This window comes from Gopherus flavomarginatus, chromosome 1 (genome assembly GCF_025201925.1).
Source record: "Gopherus flavomarginatus isolate rGopFla2 chromosome 1, rGopFla2.mat.asm, whole genome shotgun sequence".
NCBI lineage: Eukaryota > Metazoa > Chordata > Testudines > Testudinidae > Gopherus > Gopherus flavomarginatus.
In genome coordinates this window covers 74,410,189-74,432,838 of record NC_066617.1, presented here as the reverse complement: position 1 = coordinate 74,432,838, position 22,650 = coordinate 74,410,189, and the positions used below count along the sequence as shown (strand labels likewise).

The 22,650-nt window shown below is 43.5% G+C and overlaps 1 protein-coding gene and 1 long non-coding RNA gene across 9 annotated transcripts in view; one reads left to right on the top strand and one right to left on the bottom strand.

Annotated features, from left to right (window-relative positions):
• The window catches only part of OSBPL8 (oxysterol binding protein like 8), a 215,141-nt gene that overhangs the window by 186,310 nt on the left and 6,181 nt on the right, over positions 1-22,650 (top strand). For all 8 annotated transcript variants that reach the window (XM_050934840.1, XM_050934831.1, XM_050934821.1 and 5 more), the window contains 11 exons: positions 8,126-8,207; positions 8,881-8,979; positions 10,470-10,566; positions 11,141-11,239; positions 12,926-13,023; positions 13,706-13,795; positions 17,118-17,254; positions 17,691-17,876; positions 19,511-19,598; positions 20,001-20,106; positions 20,774-20,879. In XM_050934840.1, coding sequence (XP_050790797.1) covers positions 8,126-8,207; positions 8,881-8,979; positions 10,470-10,566; positions 11,141-11,239; positions 12,926-13,023; positions 13,706-13,795; positions 17,118-17,254; positions 17,691-17,876; positions 19,511-19,598; positions 20,001-20,106; positions 20,774-20,879 — 1,188 coding nt within the window. The remainder of the gene's footprint in view (positions 1-8,125; positions 8,208-8,880; positions 8,980-10,469; positions 10,567-11,140; positions 11,240-12,925; positions 13,024-13,705; positions 13,796-17,117; positions 17,255-17,690; positions 17,877-19,510; positions 19,599-20,000; positions 20,107-20,773; positions 20,880-22,650) is intronic.
• The window catches only part of LOC127042732 (uncharacterized), a 34,758-nt gene continuing 12,542 nt past the window's right edge, over positions 435-22,650 (bottom strand). Inside the window, exons 2-4 of the long non-coding RNA XR_007772033.1 lie at positions 18,539-18,677; positions 17,447-17,471; positions 435-945 (exon numbers count right to left, since the gene is read on the bottom strand). This is a non-coding gene — a long non-coding RNA (uncharacterized LOC127042732). The remainder of the gene's footprint in view (positions 946-17,446; positions 17,472-18,538; positions 18,678-22,650) is intronic.

The window sequence follows — 22,650 nt, the reverse complement described above, 5'->3', positions numbered from 1 at the left end:
TGAGGGCCTAGATCAGTGGTTCTCAACCTATTTACCATTGTGGGGTGCATCCAATACTATCTGTATGGCCCTGAGAATGTCACACGAGCCACAGCTCTGTGCTGATTGGGCCACACATTGAGAACCCTGGCCTAGGTGAATTCACTTGATTTATCTAAGAACCAAAAGGAATAAGAAGGACCTAAAATGGAATGCTTCACTTCAACTTGGAGTTCTGTGAATTTCTAAACCAGTCTTCCCAGATTGGAGAACTGGACTGATAAGATTTTGCAGTGCATGGGCCTAAGTACTATATCTTTGCAATAGCCATGCTGCCCAGAATTGGACATAATTGGCTTTGCAAAATAAATCGTTTCCCCCTTGACCTTTGGCTTTTAAGTGAGGGAAACACACAGTTCTCTCAAGAGCCAACAGTTCTCCAGTCTGTTCTCAAGACTAGATTTTCTTGTTACTTTATTGTTTTGACAGATATTTAATAATAAATACAAAAAGGGCTCTACTTCACCCTAGAATCCTAAAATGGGGATTACATTACATGGATCAATGTCTGGATCAACGTCTGTCTACAGCAGGGGTCAGCAACCTACAGCACGTGTGCCAAACATGGCATGTGAGCCAATTTTGAGTGGCACGCAGCTGCCTGCCTCGGTCTCGGCCCCCAGCTGCACTCAGCCCCACCGCTCTCCCCTGCGCGGGCAGAAGCTTGGTTCTTCTTTTGAGTGCTGTTCCTGTGGGTGCTCCACTCTAGGTGACGGTGCGTCCCGGCGCTGTCGATCGGAGATTTTCAGTAGCAGTGCCTGGTTGGGGCGCACGCACCCAGATGGTATCTCCCGTCTAGTTGGAATCTTCTTGAGTGCATGTGTCCCACACCCTCCTCAGTTCCTTCTCAACCGTCCTCAGCTGAAGACGGGACTCGGGGCAGTGCTACCTTCTCTTCCCTGGTCTCTATAGGAAACAGTAACAAAGAACATAGAAATAATTATTAGTTACATCCCAGTTGTTTCCCTTCCTTTAGTGTAGTTAGTTACTTAGTTTAAAAAAGAAAAAATCCCTCAGGCTTGTCTCCCGTTGAGACACTCTCCTCGGCCATCTCTAATTTATAATGCCAGGAGCTTCAGGATTCAAAAGGCGTATTTCCTGTCAGGAATCCATGCCACGGACAGATGGGCACTCATACTGTGTGAAGTGCCTCCCTTGCGCAAGCCTCAAGTCAAGAGCTCGTCGTGACAGGGATCTGCGGCTCAAAATGCTGATGATGGAAAATCCTTACAGCCGCTTTCGGAGATGGGAAAGGTCAAACCCGCTCCCACACACGCCCCAGCCAGATCAGAACCGGTGGGCAGCGTTGCTTCACCCTCCCTGGAGCGGAGGCAAGAAGCAGAACAGTCTCACAGGCGAGACTTTAACAAGGGTAAGGGGTCTCCTGCGAGATCCCTACCCTCTGTGCTGACAGCACCAAAGGCAGGTGCCTCAGCTTTTTCTAATGCCTCAGCCGCAGCTCTGACAGAGCGCAGAGGCAGGGACCTGACCTCCCATGTCAGGAAGGTCCTTGTGGCTCCGGTCCGCTCGGCACCGCAAACGGCCGCAGTGCCAGCAGCGCGCGCCTCCTGGGCACCGCAAACGGCCGCGCTGCCGGCGGCGCGCACCTCCTGGGCACCGCAAACGGCCGCGCTGCCAGCGGCGTGCTGTTCCTCAGCACCACAAACGGCCGGGGTGCCGGCAGCGTGCTGCTCCTCAGCACCGCAAACGGCCGCGGTGCCGGCAGCGTGCTGCTCCTCAGCACCGCAAACGGCCGCGGTGCCGGCAGCGTGCTGCTCCTCAGCACCGCAAACGACCGCGGTGCCGGCAGCGTGCTGCTCCTCAGCACCGCAAACGACCGCGGTGCCGGCAGCGTGCTGCTCCTCAGCACCGCAAACGACCGCGGTGCCGGCAGTGCGTGCCTCCTGGGCACCGCAAACGGCTGCGGTGCCGGCAGTGCGCGCCTCCTGGGCACCGCAAACGGCCACGGTGCCGGCAGCGCGCCTCTCCTCGTCACCAAAAACAGCTGTGGTGCCGGCAGCGCAATGCTCCTTGGCACCAAAAACGGCCATAATGCCACCAGTGCAATCCTCCCCTGCAGGGAGAAGAACGTTGGCACCAAGACTATCTTCCCCCCGGGCACCAGTAGCAGACCCCTTGCAGGGCACCTCCAAGCAGCCTGCAGCACTACTGTCACTTGCACTTTCTCCTGCTAATGAGCTAGAGCAGAGAGCAGGCTCAGCTCAGCCCAGGGAGCAGGAGCAACAGTTTCTCATTCAATGTGACCTTTCAGTGCCACCTGAGCCTCACTCTCCACTCCTACGTAGACAGGACTCATTTTTTGAACCACTGCTCTCTCCACCTGAACTGGTTTCACTGACGGTGAACTTGATTTACAGCAACAAGCGGAGTTCTCCCCTCCTGCTTCTCCTCCACAGGCACCTCTGCCACCTCAGGTCACGGCTCAAGGCCACCAGCCTCAGCTTCCCTACTTCGCCCCCCCCATGGGCAACAGCTGGGTTCTCCTACCCTATGCCTTGGCCTCAGTGGCACCCTCGGCAACATCCTCCTACTAGTCATCCTCCTTCTGTGCATCAGTTTCCTGCTCCGTCCACTTCTAAGGTGCCTGAACCCCCTCCTGAGTATGCAAGTTACGCACCATATCTTTAACTTTCCATTAGCCCTGGAAGGAGCCCTCCGCCTCCACGGGCCGTGGATGACTGTAAACAATTTCAAGAACTTTTAGGAGGGTGGCACTCAGTCAAGATATCCCCTTTCAAGAGGTTCAGGAGATGCAACACAGACTCCTCAGAATCCTTCAACCGTCTGCACCCTTAAAAATCGCGCTCCCTATAAACGAAGCACTCCTGGAGCCGGCTGACACACTCTGGCAAACCCCAGCGTCTTTAGTACCAACTTGCAAAAAGGCCGTACGTAGATACTATGTCCCTGCTAAGGACGCTGACTTCCTATTTTTTCATCCACCACCGAACTCCCTTGTCATGGATGCAGTTGCACAGAGGACGAAACAGTCACAATATCGACCCACCTCGCAAGACAGGGACCTTAGATGCCTTGACGTCTTGGGCCGCAAGGTTTATATGTCCTCCACACTACATTTCAGAATTTCAAACTATTCTGCTCCCCTCGCCAGTTACGACTTTGATAATTACACTAAATTTTTGAATTTGCCTCCTACATTCCAGAGGATATGAGAGCAGACTTCAAATCAATCCTGTCTGAGGGCCAACTGATTTCCAGAACAGCCCTACAGGCATCTCCAACACGGCAGACACAGCAGCCTGTACAACTGCAACTGCTGTGGTTATGCGCAGATCCTCATGGCTCTCTGCATCTGGCATCCCCAAAGAACTGCAGACCAAAGTGGAGGATCTCCCTTTTGATAAGGACAAACTTTCTCCTACCCTCCTACTTTTCCCCGTCCCTCTTCAGGGACCCTTCTCGCGACCACTTACTTCGCACAGAAGTGGTGTATCTTCTGCAACTAGGTGCAATGGAACCTGTGCCAACGCAAAATCAAGGGACAGGTTTCCACTCCCATTACTTTCTAATTCAGAAAAAGACCGGAGGATGGAGGCCTATACTAGATCTATGCCGACTGAACAAATTCGTGAGGATATAAAGATTCAAGATGGTCACACTGGGCACAATAATACTTGCACTGGATCAATGGAACTGGTTCAAAGCCCTCGACCTACAGCATGCTTACTTCCATATATCAATTCATCCAGCTCACAAATGCTTCCTACGATTCACAATCGGTCATGACCATTTTCAATACAGAGTTCTTCCTTTCGGACCCGCCACAGCACCGAGAGTCTTTTCCAAGACTCTAGCCGTGGTCGTGGCTCACCTCCGCAAACACTGGCTCACGCTGTTCCCGTATTTGGACTATTGCCTTATCAAGGGCAACTCCTATGGCGAGACACTTCAAGCTACCCGTTTCACCATCTCCCTCTTTCACAGCCTAGGCCTCCAAATAAACATCCAAAAATCCGCTCTGACACTTAAACAACAGATCACGTTCATCGGAGCTCATCTCGACTCAGTCCAGAGCAGGGCCTCGCTCCCATATCACAGATTCCTCGCTATCACGCAGCTCAAACACACGCTCTCTATTCATCCCAGGACACAGGCAAGACTTTGCCTACAGCTCCTTGGTCACATGGCAGCCACCGCCTTCATGGTTCACCATGCCAGGCTACACATGAGATGTCTCCAGGGCTGGCTCAATTCCAATTTCAAACCCAACAGACACACCTTAGGGATGCTGCTAACTCCTCCTCCCAATGTTATAGCTTCCCAGCATTGGTAAACAAGTCCAGAAAACCTCTGCACAGGGGTTTCCTTCCAGCAATGTTCCCCAACGCTCATGCTCACCACGGACTCTTCCCTAATCGGTTGGGGAGCGCATCTGGGGCGGCACAGGGCTCAAGGCCGATGGTCCACATCAGAGACGCACCTACACATATAAATCTCTTAGAGCTCAGAGCAGTGAGGCGAGCATGCCTTCACTTTCTTCCCCTCAGAAAGAACAAATCTCTTTGGGCCTTAAAAGACAACATAGCATGCATGTACTACATAAACAGACAAGAGGGAACCTAATCACATTCCCTTTGCATTGAAGCCATTCAACTATGGAATTAGTGCATACGACATCGAATACAAATCATCATTTCCTACCTACCAGGCTGCCACAACACTACTGCCGACGCACTCAGCAGGCACTTCCTGACACAACGCGAATGGGAACTGCACCTCGCAGTACTCCAACAGCTCTTCTCCCTCTGGGGCAGCTCGTCAATAGATCTCTTTGCCACGACCTAGAATCAAAAATGTTCCGTTTTGCTCCAGAGTGGGACTGCATCCCTAGGAGATGCATTCCTCATCCAATGGAACAACTCCCTCCTGTACTCCTTCCACCAATCCCTCTGTTACACAGGGTTCTTTGGAAGATTGCAGACGGCAAGGCCTGGGTCATCCTTATTGCCCCGGCTTGGCCAAGACAGATGTGGTATCCCTACCTACTCTGCATATCCTCCCGTCACCCACGGGCTCTCCCCAACAGGCTAGACCACGTTTCCCAGGACAACGGACGGGTTCTTCACCCCAGCTCCAAAAACTCCACCTCACAGCATGGTTCCTTCATGGTTCCAAACCCATGAACTAGCCTGTTCCGAGCAAGTCCAATATGTCCTCCTCACAGTAGGAAGGACTCCACTCGTAAAACCTAACTGCAGAAGTGGAAGCGTTTTCGCCCCCTGGTGCTCATGTAATCACTTAGCACTCAATAATGTGACCCTCCCTAACATTCTAGACTACCTCCTGAAACGAAAACAGGAAGGACTTTCACTCAGCTCCATCAAAGAGCACCTGGCGGCGCTTACCACCTTCCATGACCTATTAGACAGTTATTCATTCTTTACTCACTCCACCGTAAAACGCTTTCTCACGGGCCTGCAAAATCTCCACCCTGAAATTTACCCAACAGCGGCTGCATGGAATCTTACCCTTGTTCTTCATGCTCTCATGAAACCTCCATTTGAGGCCTTGGCTACCTCCCCTCACCTTCATATGTCCACGAAGGTGGCTTTCTTAGTTGCCATAACATCAGCAGGGAGAGTTGGTGAAATGAGCACCCTGATGGCCCACCTTCCCTACACTATCTTCTCCAAAGACAAAGTCACTTTGAGACCACATCCTAAATTTCTTCCTAAGGTGATATCGACCTTCCACCTCAACCAACCTATATACTTACCTACTTTCTATCCCAAACCTCACAAGACTCTGCAAGAGGCAACCCTGCATACTCTCGACGTCAGGCGAGCAATCGCCTTTTATTTAGGCAGGACCAAACCATTTCGTAAGTCCCCACCACTCTGTTTCCATTACCAAAAGATCGAAAGGTACGGCTATCTCTAAACAACGTCTATCCAAGTGGATCTCTGACTGCATCAGATCCTGTTACCATGCGCAAAATCTTCAACCGCCCGAAGGCATCATTCCACTCGAGCCATGTCGACATCCGTTGCCTTCCTGCACAATGTTCCCATTCCTGACATCTGCAGAGCGGCTATGGGGTCATCTGAACACAAGTTTGCAAAACGCTTTGCTCTCACACAAGACACCACAGCAGACACCATAGTAGACCATACATTACTATCTACAGTACTCACTGCCGCATCTCCAAAGTCCCACCAACCATAGTGGGTACTGCTACACATTCACCTAGAGTGGAGCACCCACAGGGACAGCACTCGAAGAAGAAGAGAAAGTTACTCACCTTGCAGTAACTGAGGTTCTTCGAGATGTGTGTCCCCGCCCTCTTCCCCTCTACATTGGAGTACTAGTATGATGCTCCACGGTAGAGAAGGAATTGAGGAGATACCATCTGGGTACGTGTGCCCCAACTAGGCACTGCTACTGAAAATCTCCGCTCAACAGCGCCGGGACGCACCGTCACCTAGAGTGAAGCACCCACAGGGACACACATCTCGAAGAACCTCAGTTACTGCAAGGTGAGTAACTTTCTCTTCTGCGGCAGCCAAGCTTCCACTTCCCCCCGCTTCTTCCCCCAGTATGGTGATTTCCTACCCCGCCCTCTTTCGTCCCTGCGCCAATCAGCTGATGGCCCTAGCGAGGGGGAAGGGGAAGCACGGAAGCGTGCACACAGCTCCATAGAGGAGACAGAGAGAGGTAGGGACGGGGCCTTGGGGAAAGGGGTGGAACAGGGCGTATCCCTTCCAGCCCCCTGCCATGAGCTGCCCAGCCCTCTGCCCTGACCCCTCACACACACTCAGCATTCTGCCCTGCAGCCCCCATACTCCCAGCTCTCTGCCCTGACCCTTGAACCCCCCCACACACCCATCCCTCTGCCCTGCACCCCCCTCCATACTCAGCCTTCTTCCCTGCACTCCCTACACCCCCAGGCCCTCTGCCCTGAACCCCACCTCCACCCAACATACATTCAGCCTTCTTCCCTGCATCCCCACAGTCCCATCCCTCTGCCCTGAACCCCCACACACACACCTAGCCTTCTATCCTACACCCCCCCAGCGCTCTGCCCTGGTCCCTGAACCGCCCCCACCCCAGCCTTCTGTCCTAAACCCCCTCCCCCAGCCCTCTGTCTGATCCCTGATGCCCCCCCCCCCGGGTCTGGGGTCCTGGCCGCAGGCCCTGCTCAGCCCGCTGCCAGTCTAGGTGAACAGAACCCCAGACTGGCAGCGAGCTGAGAGGCTGGCAGCGTAAGATCAGCATTTTAATTTAATTTTAAATGACGCTTCTTAAACATTTTGAAAATTTTGTTTACTTTACATACAATAGTTTAGTTATATATATAGACTTATAGAAAGAGACCTTATAAAAACATTAAAATGTATTACTGACACGCAAAACCTTAAATTAGAGTGAATAAATGAAGACTCGGCACACCGCTTCTGAAAGGTTGTCAACTCCTGGTCTACAGTGTTAAACTATATTAGAAGGGAACAAAAGTCCATAAAGGAAAACAAAATATTTATCTGAATTTCAAGAAGCAAACCAAGCTTTTTGATCATACAGTGTGCATTTTCTTGTATTCAAGAAGCTTATTGGGGCTCAGTTTTGATAACTTTCTCCTTGGACCTCACTGGTCTGACTAGCAGCAGTATCTTCCCATCTACAATAGGAAAAGTTTCCAGTGAGATGCTTGGGAAGCAGTCTCTTGGTAATACTGTCAAATCTTTAAGAAGCATGACTTTATTTTTGTAATTTGGCTGCTGCTTGGTCAACTGTATGCCAAAAGCTATTCTTTACTCTTATTCTGATACTTTCTAACTATGTCCGTTCAGTTACCAGTGGATCTGATAAAATTATTTGATACATATAAATTAAAATATAGGCGTGACTTTCAATTTCCCATGTGTACTAATTCAAAAACTTGTTACAAGATCTATTTTCTGGTCAATAGATAATATATTATATAATCTAAATTATATTATATAATTATAAATTATTATATGCTGCTAGTAGATAATAATGGTAGAAAATCTGTGATGTGTCTATTTCAATCTTATTTTTCATCCTATAACTGTGTCTTGTTTCATAGGGCTGCTCTTGAAGAGAATGCTTACAATCGTATGAAGAAGGTAGTGAAATGGTATTTGTCAGGATTCTACAAAAAGCCAAAGGTAACCTTTTGCATCTTCCTTTGCTATTAAAGGATCATCTTAATGTTTAGTTATTTTAAAAGTAATATATACAAATACGAAGCTGTCTCTTACATTTGGACTCAAGCCATGGTTGAAATGGACTGCACTTAATGCCCATTTTTGGCAATGAATGTTGCAATATGCATTTTCAGATAAATTGGGCAGTTCCTATATTCTTGATAGTCATGCTCTCAGTGAGGTACATCAATCTCAGTAGGAAATTACGACCTGGATTAGATAGCAGCAACATTTTATACTTGGCCCCCTACTTGCCTCTTATTACTTCTTCTTTCTAGTAGTGCTGATGGGAGGAGTATTGAATGACATACAGCTTGCCTCTGCTTAATTTCAGACAGATGGAGATGAGTGATTAAACCAGTTCTCCCACAATAGCCCAACCGCTCTATCCCGTATCATAAAATGTACACAGAATGAGAAGATCTCTGAAGTATTAATGAGAACTTGTTTCTATGCTTTGTCCCCCAGAATTCATGGGGTTATCTTCAAAAGTGGACTCTCTCATACAGTATATTCTAGTGTCCTCTGCTCTTTTTTCCTTTACGTTTGATAATATTAATTCAATTTTCTGTAAACTGTTTTGCATTTTCTATGACTGTATTGTCTGATTGAAATCTCCAATGTTTCTGTTCAGGGACTAAAGAAACCATACAATCCTATACTTGGTGAGACTTTCCGCTGCATGTGGATTCATCCCAGGACAAACAGCAAGACTTTCTATATTGCTGAACAGGTATTAGCAAAATAGGTTTTGCTATTAATCTGACTTTTTAATATATGCCAGCAGTTAGTTAGTTTTTTGCGTTGCTTTGTTGAACAGATAAAATAAGCATATTCTATGTAGTCATAGTGACCCAAATTTGGCAAGGTACTTAACGTTTTTGCATAACACACCTCTACCCCGGTATAACGCTGTCCTCGGAAGCCAAAAAATCTTACCGTGTTATAGGTGAAACTGCATGATATCGAACTTGCTTTGATCCGCCGGACTGCGCAGCCCTGCCCCCCCGGAGCACTGCTTTACCGCGTTGCATCCAAATTCGTGTTGTATCAGGTCACTTTACATCGGGGTAGAGGTGTATATGAGTATTCCCAGGGCTCCTTAATACTGGCTCAGTAGCTAGCTGAATCTGAACCAGTATTTAAGAAATGATTTGATGTCTTTGCTTGAATGTCTGTTTCCTTAGGGGAATGGCTGCTGATTTTGGAAGTGGAGAGACAGAGTTTCACTCATTGTTCAAATAATAGTGTTTCTTAGGTCATCTTCTCAGGGAAGTCAGTGTTAGTCTCCTATAGGGGCTGTGCGGTAGTATCATGGAGGAGAAAAAGTTTTGTCTGTGAATGTATTACTGGCATGTTGATCCTCTGTCTCAGAGCCCAGCCACAAATAGGGTTTCTAAAGGCACAGAGGGAAACTAAGGGATGGGTAGAAGAACTGGCATATTTATACCCTTGACTTATGGACTGTTGGGATTGAGTAATTGTGCATATATTCCTAACTGCTACTCAAAGATAGTTCCTTGACCATGTGGCTAGGCACCCAACTCTTACAGTGGAGCTGTAGCGAGACAGTACTATTAAGTAACCTCTAGTCTACTGGCTTCTCTTTCTGAAAAATAAAATGGCAGCTAGCTCTGGAACTTGGCAGAGGAGGCAGTAAAACAACTGCAGTCAGTAGGCCAGGAAAATCCAAGTATATGGTACTTCTTGTCCAAGCTGAGGCAGAAAATCTGGGAACTAGGACACACAGACCAGGCAAATGCATGATTCCAGCTAGTGAGACAATTCATGTGTTGTAGGCTTTGAGATTATTTATTAAAGAGTAGTGGTGCTTGCAAGGGACAAACAGTGCTATGTACGTGAAAAGTATTCAAGAAGTTCTGCTGACAAACTTGGTCTTTAATGGTACTCTGGATTTTTACTAGACACAGGTGGTTATACAAGAAATTTCTTAAAGATAATACATGAGACACTTATTTTTGCAATAGTCTAGCATTTGAAATTTTCTAGTTACACTTTGAATTCAGTAAGGATGTTGACTTTGATCAGAGTATATATTTAAATATGTCTTGATTTCTATCTATGAACATTTCCGATAGATGCCTTTCTTTGAATTTTAAATACATGTGCACTTTTGATATGTGCTTTCAGTAGCTCACTTATTAGAACAAGAATTATTGCAACACTTCAACTGCTTGTGTTCAACTTTGTTGCATTCAACAGGTGTCTCATCACCCTCCGGTATCTGCCTTCTATGTTAGCAACCGAAAGGATGGGTTTTGCCTTAGTGGTAGTATCCTGGCCAAATCCAAGTTCTATGGTAAGTTCCTTGTGCTTTTTTATGTACAATGGAGCCCCGATTATCCAGTCTAATAGGGATCAGGGCCAGATCAGAGAACCAAAAATCCAGATAAACCAGAGAATGGGTGGCTGGGGCTCCCACTGCCAGCCCTGGCTGGCTGGTGGTTCGGTAAATATGGAGTAACGGATAATGGAGGTGCGGTTAAACTGGGTTCTACTGTATTATTGCACAAGGAATCTGTAAAAAATTGGAAATGCAATTAGACGTTTTTATTAAATAAATGCAAGGAGTGCCTAAAATTCTAAGGATTATTTTAACAGAGAAACTGCTTTAAAAACTTTAAGCATCATTTACAAAACATTAAGAATCAAGTCACTTATTGGCATCTCCTTCCTCCAAATAGAAGGTTTTGTTATAGATACTATATTTTGTAAAGGGGATGCTCTACAGCATATGGGCTTCAGTATAAGGACAGAATGCAACATAGGATGACCCAGTCTCTTCAATCTATTGTTCACTTACTGGGAAATGCTGCCTATTGTCCATTGGCTTTGAAAAATACATAGTGTAATTTGGTTTCCTTGTCTTTCAGGGAATTCATTATCTGCCATATTGGATGGAGAAGGTCGACTAATGTTCCTGAATAGGGGAGAAGATTATGTAATGACCATGCCATATGCACATTGTAAAGGTAATTTTTTTCCCTTATTCAGAAGGTGGAAATGTTACAAAATTAGATGTTATCATAAGCTGTGGATCGGCTTGAGTTAGAGAGACTCTACTCTGAAGTGAAGTTGTCTGAACACGCAAAACATTATATCCAGGTTCTTCCAGACCTGAAGAAGAACTCTCTGTGGCTCGAAAGTTTGTCTCTCTCATCAGCAGAAGTTGGTCCAATAAAAGATATTACCTCACCCACCTTGTCTCTCACACATAACATTGACAGTTCTCTAATTCTCTGCTTCTACATCTGTTGTTAGACCAAGTACACTTTTGTGGAGGGACTCCTAGTTAGTACTGTATTTTTGTTGTGGTAACTTTTGAAGAAAATCATGTGGCTTTAATGACAAAAATACATAAAGCCACCTGGAATTGCAATAAAAGTAATTAATGAAGTCAAGGACTTGGGCCTATTTTTTTGTTTGTTTGTTTTTAATAAAAGAAACAAACCAGTCAAGCTACACCATTGCTACCTCCTAGAGATCTTAATATTTTAAACCAGTTTTCAAAAAGGGGTACCTAGCTACTATTCTGATTTTTACCCCGTTCTAGATTTTCTTTCTTAACTTGGTCTCATCAGGGAACATAAGAAATTATACTTCTTGCTGTGGCTGAAGTGTTTGTGCATTTTGTTCAAATACTTATCAACCATACGTACAAAAATGTGCTCACTCCCCATCTTAATTTAGCCAGATTTCATTTCATTCTTTCACTGTTAAACCAGCCCTTGAGCTTATGATCATAAGATACACTGCAGTGCAGCATTGGGGGCAGGGGGAGGGAGCGGTTGCTGTTCTTCAGCTTAAGTATTGAACTAGTTGTTTAGCTGCTTAGCTGGAAGTAAAAGATCCCTTTGAGACTCCCCAAAATAGTTGAGGATGAACCATTTGTCCTGGCTAACATTGTCTATGAATTTAAAAATGTCAGTGTTCCATTAGTGAATATCAAAAAGTCTAACAGCCAAGGGTATATATATGATTGGAGTACAGTGGACTACTGTCCATGTGCCTATAATCATTTCACTCTCTGGGAAGTGAGTGCTTTTTATAAAGCTATTTGGGCAGGCGCGGAGTGTTGTGGCGATATGAAACAGTACAAAACACTTACATTCAAATGGAACTAATTTTAACACAATTTGCTGTTTATTCCAGTACGTATATTCTTTGGCAGAGACTGGCCAAGTGTCTGCCATAAATGCTGCCACTTGCGTGTAAGACGTTGCAATGTAGCAGAATAGTGTAAACAGAATTAGCTCCAGTTAGCTGGATTTTGGAAAGCTTAGCTGTGCTCTTCTCACTTCTTTCCAGGAGATTTTTTTAAAACTTATTTCATGCCAGAAAGGGATGAACTTTTGTATGGTTCTGTAACAAACATATATAAAATGTATTATGTAATGTACCAACATCCACAGAGTAAAGGGCTGCACATAGTCACGATTAGGGGAGATCCCCTGAAGAGAAGATAAACTGGCTCTTGTGGCTATTCCTTTTTCCACCTAGCACCAATAAACATTCATTCTAAGGGTTTGGTTTGGTTTTTTTTTTAACAAGAATTTAGCGCTTGTGTGTATCTTGCTCAGTGATCAATAGAAAGCAAATGGGTGTTGTAGGGGAACTCTGTTTGCATGTTATGTAAAATAAGTTCTGTTTTTCTGCAGGAATTCTTTATGGCACAATGACTTTAGAGCTTGGGGGAACTGTCAACATTGCATGTGAGAAAACTGGATACAGTGCAACAATTGAATTCAAACTAAAGGTAAGAGGGCTCTGTATGTGGGCACAAGGGGAATTAAGATAATAGAAAAATGGATGTCGTTCTTACAAGGTCACTAATCAGATTTTCAGAGTTGATATTGATTTAACTCTTTTCTTGGAAAATGTATAGCTTCTTCATACTAATTGCTGTATATCAAGCTGTGTTAGTCAAGCTAATCACAACGCAAGTGATTACAGTACTAAAAGGAACAGCATCATTAATAATCTACATTGATCATTAAGCAGAATACTCTTCTGGGTCCAAAGGTCAAGACTTGGGCTCTGACCTTAGCACTGCACCATCACACTGATACAGTGCTGTTGGATGAGTCTAACGGATGACACTTTGGTTTAAATATCTCAAAATCTTTTCTCTCTGCCCAAGTAAAATTCAAGGGACATCCAACCCTTTAGATCAGTCAGGGATCATGCCAATGTTTTGACCAATAGTCCTTATGTTAATAAAACTGTTTCAGCATAGCTTTTGAGAAATGATAGGATGACTGAACAAGAAGTCATGGGTTCAGCCTTAACTCTTGGATAAGATAGCCATGCGATATATTATTTTAAAGTAATTTTGGCTGTCACACCAGAGATTTCATAATTACATGTTTTTGTCCTAATGTTTGACTTTACTCTAACATTATCTCTCACTAAAAAAATTAACATTTTTCTTTTTGTAGCCATTTTTAGGCAACAATGACAGTGTTAATCAAATATCAGGAAAAATTAAACTGGGCAAAGAAGTTCTGGCTACTTTGGAGGGCCACTGGGTGAGTAGTGAATGCGTCTATAAAATAAACTATTTCTGTTTTGCTAGTAATGACAAGTAAATAGCACTCTCCCTTCAAATTTGTTGTAAATTCACTTAGATATAGATCTATTTCATTTTGGCTGTAAACGCGGGCACTTATAAAGATGCAGCTCATGATAATAGATATCTTACTATATATACTCAGCTATCAGGAATGACTCTGGAATTTAGATGATGCTGATTTTAAATGACCCTCTTGTTTTTGTTAGTTTACTTTTGTTACTGAAAGGGGCAGAGTTGGACGAAAAGGGTGGTAGTGCTTTTGTGAGTGACATACAGTGTTAATGAAAAAAAGAAATCGGTGACATGTATGGCACGTACACAAAGACGTAATATATATCCATATATAATGTAAGACAAACTAAGAGAACTAAAATGGGGGCGGGAGGGGAAAGGGAACTGAAGTAAGAGCGTGGCATGGATTTACTGAGGACTCTGAAAGGAGAAACTGAGGCAGACACAACTGTTGTGCTGAGGCCTGCTGCAGGAGGGCGTTTAGGACAGGGTCGTCCTATCACAGATAGCTGGTAGGGACTCCAGTAAGTAGTCAGCTTTCAAAAAATATACATATGGACTGTCAAATGACTTAAAAAAAAGTCACAATTAATGGCAAGATTAAAAAAAGTTGTGATTAATTGCAGTTTTAATTGCACTGTTAAATTAAAATTGGTATTCTATTACTGTTTGTTATAAATATTTTGGATGTCTTTCTACATTTTCAAATATTGATTTCAATTATAATGCATAATACAAAGTGTACAGTACTCACTTTATTACTATTTTAATTACAAATATTTGCATAGTAAAAAAGATATTTTTCAGTTTACCTCATAGAAGTACTTTGTTTGATCTGTGGTCTTGTAGTGATCCTGAAACTCTGTAAGCGTACTCTGGCGCGACTGGCAGGATTCATTTGCTATTGGTTGGTTATCTATAGCACAAGAACTGGAGGCGAAAGCATGTTTTAGTATGTAGGTGGTACTGCAGACTTGAAGTACTTTGATGGTATTGGAACTCAGCTACAGATAACTGTCTTTTTATCCAGAGAACCATCCAGAAGATTTTTTTTTAAATAAAATTCCTATTCAAAAGACCGAAACTTTTTGCTGCTTTGCTCCATTAATTTTTGCTGATATTTAATCACTCCAGATCATGAGAGCACATTAGAACTGTGCAAATTTCCACTAAATGATGAAGTACAGTATGTGAAAAGGGTCAAAACAGAGGTGTGCGATTAATTGTTTAAAAAATGCATTAATTTGTTTAGTGTTAATCGTTTGTGTTAAGTGGGTTTGATAGCCATAAAAAAAGTAATTCTATATTTTTAATTTGCACTTTCATGATAGATTGTGCTAGAGTACTTGTATGAGACTAATTGAAAAATACTGTTTATTTTGTTTTTTTAGTGCAAATATTTGTAATAAAAAATAAAAATTAAGCACTGTACACAGTATTCATAAACAAACTAGGGAAATGCAACTGAGATGGAGCTACTATAATGTGGGTGCAAAACTAGTTGGAAAACCATTCCCAGAGAGTAGTTATCAGTTGTTCACAGTCAAGCTGGGAAGGGCATAATGAATGGGGTCCCGCAGGGATGAGTTCTGGGTCCGGTTCTGTTCATTATCTTCATTAAGGCAAATATAGTGCCCATATTTTAAAAAGGGAGGAAAGAGAACCCCGGGCAATTACAGACTGGTCAGCCTCACTTCAGTCCTCGACAAAATCATGGAGCAGGTCCACAAGGAATCCATTCTGAAGCACTTGGAGGAGAGAAAGGTGATCAGAAACAGTCAACGTGGATTCACCAAAGGGCAAATCATGTCTGACCAATCTGATTGCCTTCTGTGATGAGATAACTGGCTCTGTGGATATGGGAAAAGCAGTGGATGTGGGATATATCTTGACTTTAGCAAAGCTTTTGATACATTCTCCCACAGTATTCTTGCCAGCAAGTTAAAGAAGCATGGGCTGGATGAATGGACTATAAGGTGGATAGAAAGCTGGCTAGATTGTTGGGCTCAATGGCTTGATGTCTAGTTGGCAGCCGGTATCAAGCAGAGTGCCCCAGGTGCTGGTCCTGGAACTGGTTTTTTTCAACATCTTTATTAATGATCTGGTTGATGGGATTAATTGCACCCTCAGCAGGTTCGCAGGTGACACTAAACTGGGGAGGAGCGGTAGATATGCTGGAGGGTAGGGATAGGGTCCAGAGTGACCTAGACAAATTGAAGGATTGGGCCTAAAGAAATCTGATGAGGTTCAACAAGGACAAGTGCAGAGTCCTGCACTTAGGATGGAAGAATCCCATGCACCGCCACAGGCTGGGAATCAACTGGCTAAGCAGCAGTTCTGCAGATTACAGTGGATGAGAAGCTGGATATGAGTCAGCAGTGTCCCCTTGTTGCCAAGAAGGCCAATGGCATATCTGTATTAGTAGGAGCATTGCCAACAGATCAAGGAAAGTGATTATTCCCCTCTATTCAGCACTGGTGAGGCCACACCTGGAGTATTGCATCCAGTTTGGTCCCCCACTACAGAAGGGATGTGGACAAATTGCAGAGAGTCCAGCAGAGGGCAACAAAAATTATTAGGGGGATTGGGTACATGACTTTACAAAGAGAGGCTGAGGGAACTGGGGTTATTTAGTCTGCAGAAGAAAGAATGAGGGGGGATTTGATAGTAGCCTTCAACTACCTGAAAGAGAGTTCCAAAGAGAATGGACCTAAGCAGTTCTCAGTGGTAGCAGATGACAGAACAAGAAGCAATGGTCTCAATTGCAGTGGAGGTGGTCTAGGTTGGATATTAGGAAACACTATTTCACTAGGAGGTGTTGAAGCACTAGAATGGGTTAGCTAGGGAGGTGGTGGAATCTCCATCCTTAGAGGTTTTTAAGGCCCACTTGACAAAGCTGTGGCTGGGATGATTTAGTTGGTGTTGGTCCTGCTTTGAGCAGGGGATTTGGATTAGATGACATCCCGAAGTCTCTTCCAACCCTATATTCTATGATTGTGCTATGTAGTGCATCAAAACCTGACTTAAATTGCCTCACACATTTAATAATCTACATTAGTAGTAGTAGCAGAGGCAAGAAAATCTGTTTTTGAACTATGACTTTTGAGCATTCCCAGCCAGGTGTGTCAAAAGAGAATAATAAATTCTTCAGTTGCAAAAAGTGCTGTATCCAGGGTTTCTGTTCCTCAGGTTTGTTCTCGCCAGCTTTGTTTAAGGCTGCAACAATTTTTGGTAAGTAAAGTAATTAAAAATGTTAAACTTTACAGGACAGTGAAATTATTATTAGCGACAAAAAGACAGATGTTTCAGAGACCTTCTGGAATCCAACATCTGAGATCAGGCAGCGCAGATTAACAAGATACACAGTGAAATTTGACGAGCAAGATAACTTTGAGTCAGAGAAGTAAGTTCATGAACTATTAGCTCCTTTTCTTTTAGTTAATTACATAAAGGAGAGCGTATATGCTGTTTTGACAAATAAAATATGGAAGAGAGCATGAACTACTGGGTAAAGCATAGGATTTGGAGATGGTGATTTGGATTTTAATTCTGGTTATCCTGAAAACTTTTTTGTGAACCTGAGCAAGTCACTTACCTTCTCTGTGCTTCAGATTCCCAGTCTGTAAAATTGAGAGAAATAACACCTTTAAATGCAACCTTATTTACAGAAGTTCCAATGTCGGAAAACTTGAATAAAATAAAACTGGCAAACACAATGTAGTAAATAGTAACTTTATAAATTGATCATCAGTCTCATTTTACCTCTGTCAAAGCAATATTTGTAGTTATTTCTGTCCTCCTGATTTTAATTCTTTCACCCTATTACATTAATTTGCTAGACTTTGGCAACAGGTGACTCGAGCTATAACCAACAAAGATCAGACAGAAGCTACTAATGAGAAATGTGTTCTGGAGGATGCTCAGAGAAAGGCTGCTAAAGAAAGGAAACTGAAGGGTGAAGAGTGGACCTGCAAATTGTTTGAACAGGATTCAGTCACAGGGGAATGGCACTACAAATATGCAGAGTGAGTGGTGGAGTGTTTTTGCTTGCAGTTTAAACTATTCTACATTTTTTAAGGTGTTACATAGAGAACTTGTTTTATAGTTTCAGGATTGAAAGAACATGAAAATGTGGATGAGTCCACACTGTCCATGTGGTATTGAGTAGTCTTAAATCTCTATTCATCTAAAGTCATATCCACATTACAACATTAAACTTACTGTGTAAACTGGCATGGGGTTTGCTTTGGACGTGGTTATTATCTACGCAAGACATGGCTGATGTTCAGTTAAGTAACTGATAGTAACAATTTGCTGCTAATAGAGAGACAGACTGGCTTATGTTTTTTTCTTCTTACAACTAATTCAGCATGCTTTTTTGACAAGTGGATGATACCCCCTAAATTCTTCCTGTGTAATCAGTTTGGCTGGTGTCATCTTCCTAGTTCTTTATGCATATGACATCCTGGAATGCATTGTTCCACTTGCTGCTGGTTGTGTTCTGTGGGCTTGTTCTCTGAACGCTTGCCTTCCTAGGCAATGCAGAATATCCAGATTTTCCCAGAATGGGCTGATGCACAATTGTGCAGCCTGGTAGATGTGGACTTGAAAACATAGCTGTAATAGCAGAAAAGCTGTTTGGACATAAACTGCACCATGTAACTTGTTATTGATAAAGGTGACTTACGCAGAGAGGCTCCGAAAACACAGTTGCAGCATGGATGGGTCCACACAGCTCTCTTCTCCTGACAAGTGTGACGCACACTGAGTAGCTCACTGTTAAAGGCTTATGGTGGTTCCGTGCATCAGAAGGTGGAGGTGTAAATCTGCTAGTATACAAACAAATGTGAAACTTGAGTCCAGTCTTGGCATTGATCCACATCCTCAATTCCCACTGACTTGCAGGGAGTTCAGCAAGAAGAGCAGTGGCAGAATTGAGCCTTTTACCAGTAACAGTTACCACAGGATCAGCATGCAACGTCTTTTGTCCCTTTTTCAATTGGAAGTATTAGTTTGTACTAAAAATGGAAAAAAGTAAAATATCCAGGGATATTACAGCCATATAAGAATGTAGTAGTTCTGAAACCAATGTTATATCTAGCTTTGTGCTGACAGTTGGTTCCAGAGCTGTATACCTTACTGTGAACTCTGTTATACATAACAAATTTTCACAACCGACAAAGCCTTAAAATTTTCTACGCACCATATAAACTAGTGTTTTACCTTGCCTTGCTCTTTCAAAGAGACAGAGTAACAAGATTTTTCTTCCCCAGTTCCAGAATGTGGTAGGTTTATGTATCTCAGTCTTAGGTACTGGCATAAAAAAAATGCTATCAAAATTGAGTGATACTCTGGCTGGCATTCTCAATAGCCAGGGTAGGGATTGATCTGTGCATGGAGACTGAGTTATCACATCATCTTTGGGTGTATAATCCTGCCAAATCAGAAGTGAGGCACATCAGTAGGGTAATATGAAGAGGCTTACATCACTTATGCCCATTCTATACTTATCCTGTGGGGAGTTGTGAATCTTTTGGGTGTCATACTGACACCTTTCACTCAAAAGATTTGCTTGAAAGCTTTTGTCAACTTAACAGGAAAATGAAAATGCCTGTAATTTTTTATACAGTAACACTGTGTTCATTCTGTTTCTGTGTAGAACCAGACCATGGGATCCACTGAATGATATGATACAGTTTGAAAAAGATGGTGCCATCCAAACAAAAGTCAGGCATCGGACACCAATGGTACGTTCTGGCTTTGTAATTGTTCTCAGTAAACAGTGAGGTCAGACACTTGCAAATGTCAAGTTATAAATCTAGAATTCAAAAAGCACTAATGTGGTTCTTCACCTGTGTCCTACAAAGGTGTAGTTCAGTCGGCCCCTAGCCTCTCACTCTCCTGCTGTTCGCTATGTAGGAAAACTGACATAATTGGATAGGTATTGAAAGTTACATTACCTTAATTCCACTTACAAAAAACATCCACGCTTATTTTAATTAGTCTAATGTAAACCCTCCAAAACCTCTAGGATATCATTTTCAAATATTAACTCAGGCTTCTAACACACAGCCATTATTAAAATAAAACAGCTTTTTCATCAGAATGTTTGATTCTGTGCATATAAGTATTATGTGTGTGAATTGCAGGTTAGTGTTCCAAAAATAAAACGAAAGCCAACCAGTCAGTCGAAGAAAGGAGAGTGTGGATTCTCTTCCCCAGAACCTGATAACCAGGACTCCTCTGGAAGTGAAGGTAGGATAAGCTGCATCTGTTTGGCAAATTACATTGCTTTTCTGTTCAGTTAGACTGAACACTGCTACAGTACAGTCATGCATTTACTTTCCTATTCTTTATTATCCCAAGATATTTGTGGTATAAAATAACTATTGGAATATGATAAGTTACAGTATAGTGCATTATTACGTGTCTTCATAGAAAGACAAAAATGCATAGCACAAGAAAAGCAGGTGGCCCATGGTGTTACTAGTGAGATATCTGAAACTTTCCTACGTTTATAAACATAGGGCTGTAATTTAAGTAGGCTTTACTACTATAGTTAGTACTTGTGGTACTACTACTGTGTTCGTTCACTTGTAAACAAAAGGATTAGTCTCTGCATTAAGAAAGCAGCTATTTAAATATATAGCTCAATAGGTTTACGTAAGAATGAAATGTGTAAATAATTGTTGGCACTGTTTATAATCTTAAAACTTCTGTACTCAGTTGAAAAAGATAAAACACTTCACTTGTGGGCTTCCTGGGATATAAGCAACTGGAACAAAGCTTTCAGCAGGACCTCAAATTGGAGAATTTCACCTAACTGTGTTTTCTAAATAGTTTTATCATAGGATTAAAGAAGTTTAGATTTGGATAAAGTAGTCATTCTAACCTATTGCATCTGTCTGGCATATCTTCATAGCACAACTACTAAAGCATAATACAAGAATCAGAAAGAAAGGGGCAGACCTTGGTGAACTACAAAGTGCCATTGAATCTATAAAAGAAACACAAGAAGACATTAAGAGGTAGTATTCAATGATGATATTTTAAAATAGATTTTAGCGCATCAGGCTTGTTCTGTTTGAAATAAGCTAGGAATATAAACTGTTCTTATTTAATCTTCCTTCACTGGTTTAAGTATAAATACATCAAAACAGAAACTTCTGCTTAAAATTGACGTTTATTGTTTTTGTCATGAATTCTGCTTTGTATAATATACTCTGGAATAGTTCAAAAATGATACTGCTGCTTGTAGTGATGCAGGTCTCACCCTTGCGGTGCCTCCTACTGGTCATCTCTGGGAATTAGCATTTCCAGCCTCCAGAGTGCCCTCTGCAGGCCGGTATCCTGCTGCTGCTTGGCCCCCATGTCCCTCCCAGGACTTGGGTGCAGGGCCAGTGCAAGGAAGTTTCGTGTCCTAGCCAAAACTTCCACCTTGCTCCCACCCCAGCTAACCCCGCCCACCGCGGCAGCTAATCACACCCACCCGCCCCTCCCACCCATTGAAAGCCTTCCTTCCATGGCAGCTAACCCAGCCCAGGGAGCACCCCTGTGGAAGCTAACACCGCCTTCCTCCACAGCAGCTAACCCCGCTGAGGGAGCCTCGCCTGAGCTGGCTTTTAGGTGCCCTCAACCACTAGGCGCCCTAGGCAGCTGCCTAGTTTGCCTAAATAGTTGCACCGGCCCTGCTCGGGTGCCCTGTTATCTGGGGTGCTGCCCCCTGGTCTCAGGGTCTGTGTTTTTAATTTGTTAGGGGGGTTGCACTCAGAGGATTGCTATGTGAAAGGGGTCACCAGTACAAAAGTTTGAGAACCACTGCTCTGTGTGGCCTTGGACAAGGCCCTGCATCCTGGGGAGTTGCTAGTCTGGAGCTCCCTAGCCCCTCTTGCCTTTCCCCAGCCCTTCCTTATTCTAGGTACCCTGAGCTTCTCAGCAGCCAGCCCCTCTTCTCCCCCCCCCCCCCCCCCCCGCCCGAAAGCAGAGAGAGACTCTTATAAGGGACAGCTGTGGCTACTTCCCCAATCAGCCCAGGTTTTCCCCTACCACAGCCCTCTCCCAGGGCTGGTTTAAGCCCTTCAGGGCAGGAGTGGGGTTACTGCCCTGCTACACTGCTCTAACAAGCCTGATTACTTCATCTCAGATTCAGAAACTGGGTAAATACAATGATTAATGCAGATCAGCTTCACTGTATGTTTGTCAAATTACAAGTAGGTTTACTGGAAGTAAATAGCATGGGAATTCCATATTTAGCACAAATTTTGGGTCACTGGATTTTTTAGTATTTCCACTGTTTTCTGGAGTATTTTTTTTAAAGTTTCTACCGCTTCCATACGTGAACCAATGCAGTGTTGTTTTTATGATACTGCAGAGGGATTTTGCCTAATTCTTATCATTAGCATATTAACTGTGAAACCGAAGGATGACTGTTTTAAAAGTCAGTATGTTTACTAAAATAACCAGTAGTGAAAAAGTTAAGAGAGCGCTCAGGAGCCCAACTGCATGCCATCTTATTGCATGATTGGGTCCTAAATGTCCAAACAAATATTGAGATTTATTTACTTGTTGGACTTAAGTGTAAAGCTATTGCAGGAAGAGAGAGGCAAAATCTCTCTGGGGATTTGAAGTTTACTCAGGGAGAGATGATATGGAGATAGCTGTTAATTTAAGTGGGAATGAAAGAGCTCAAGGAGGGAAAGGAATTTAAAGAACGATAATTTAAAAAAAATAGACTGAAACTTTTGGGATGGGAGGAGCCTGTACAGGAGAGATGGGCTCCACCTAAACCAAAGTGGAACC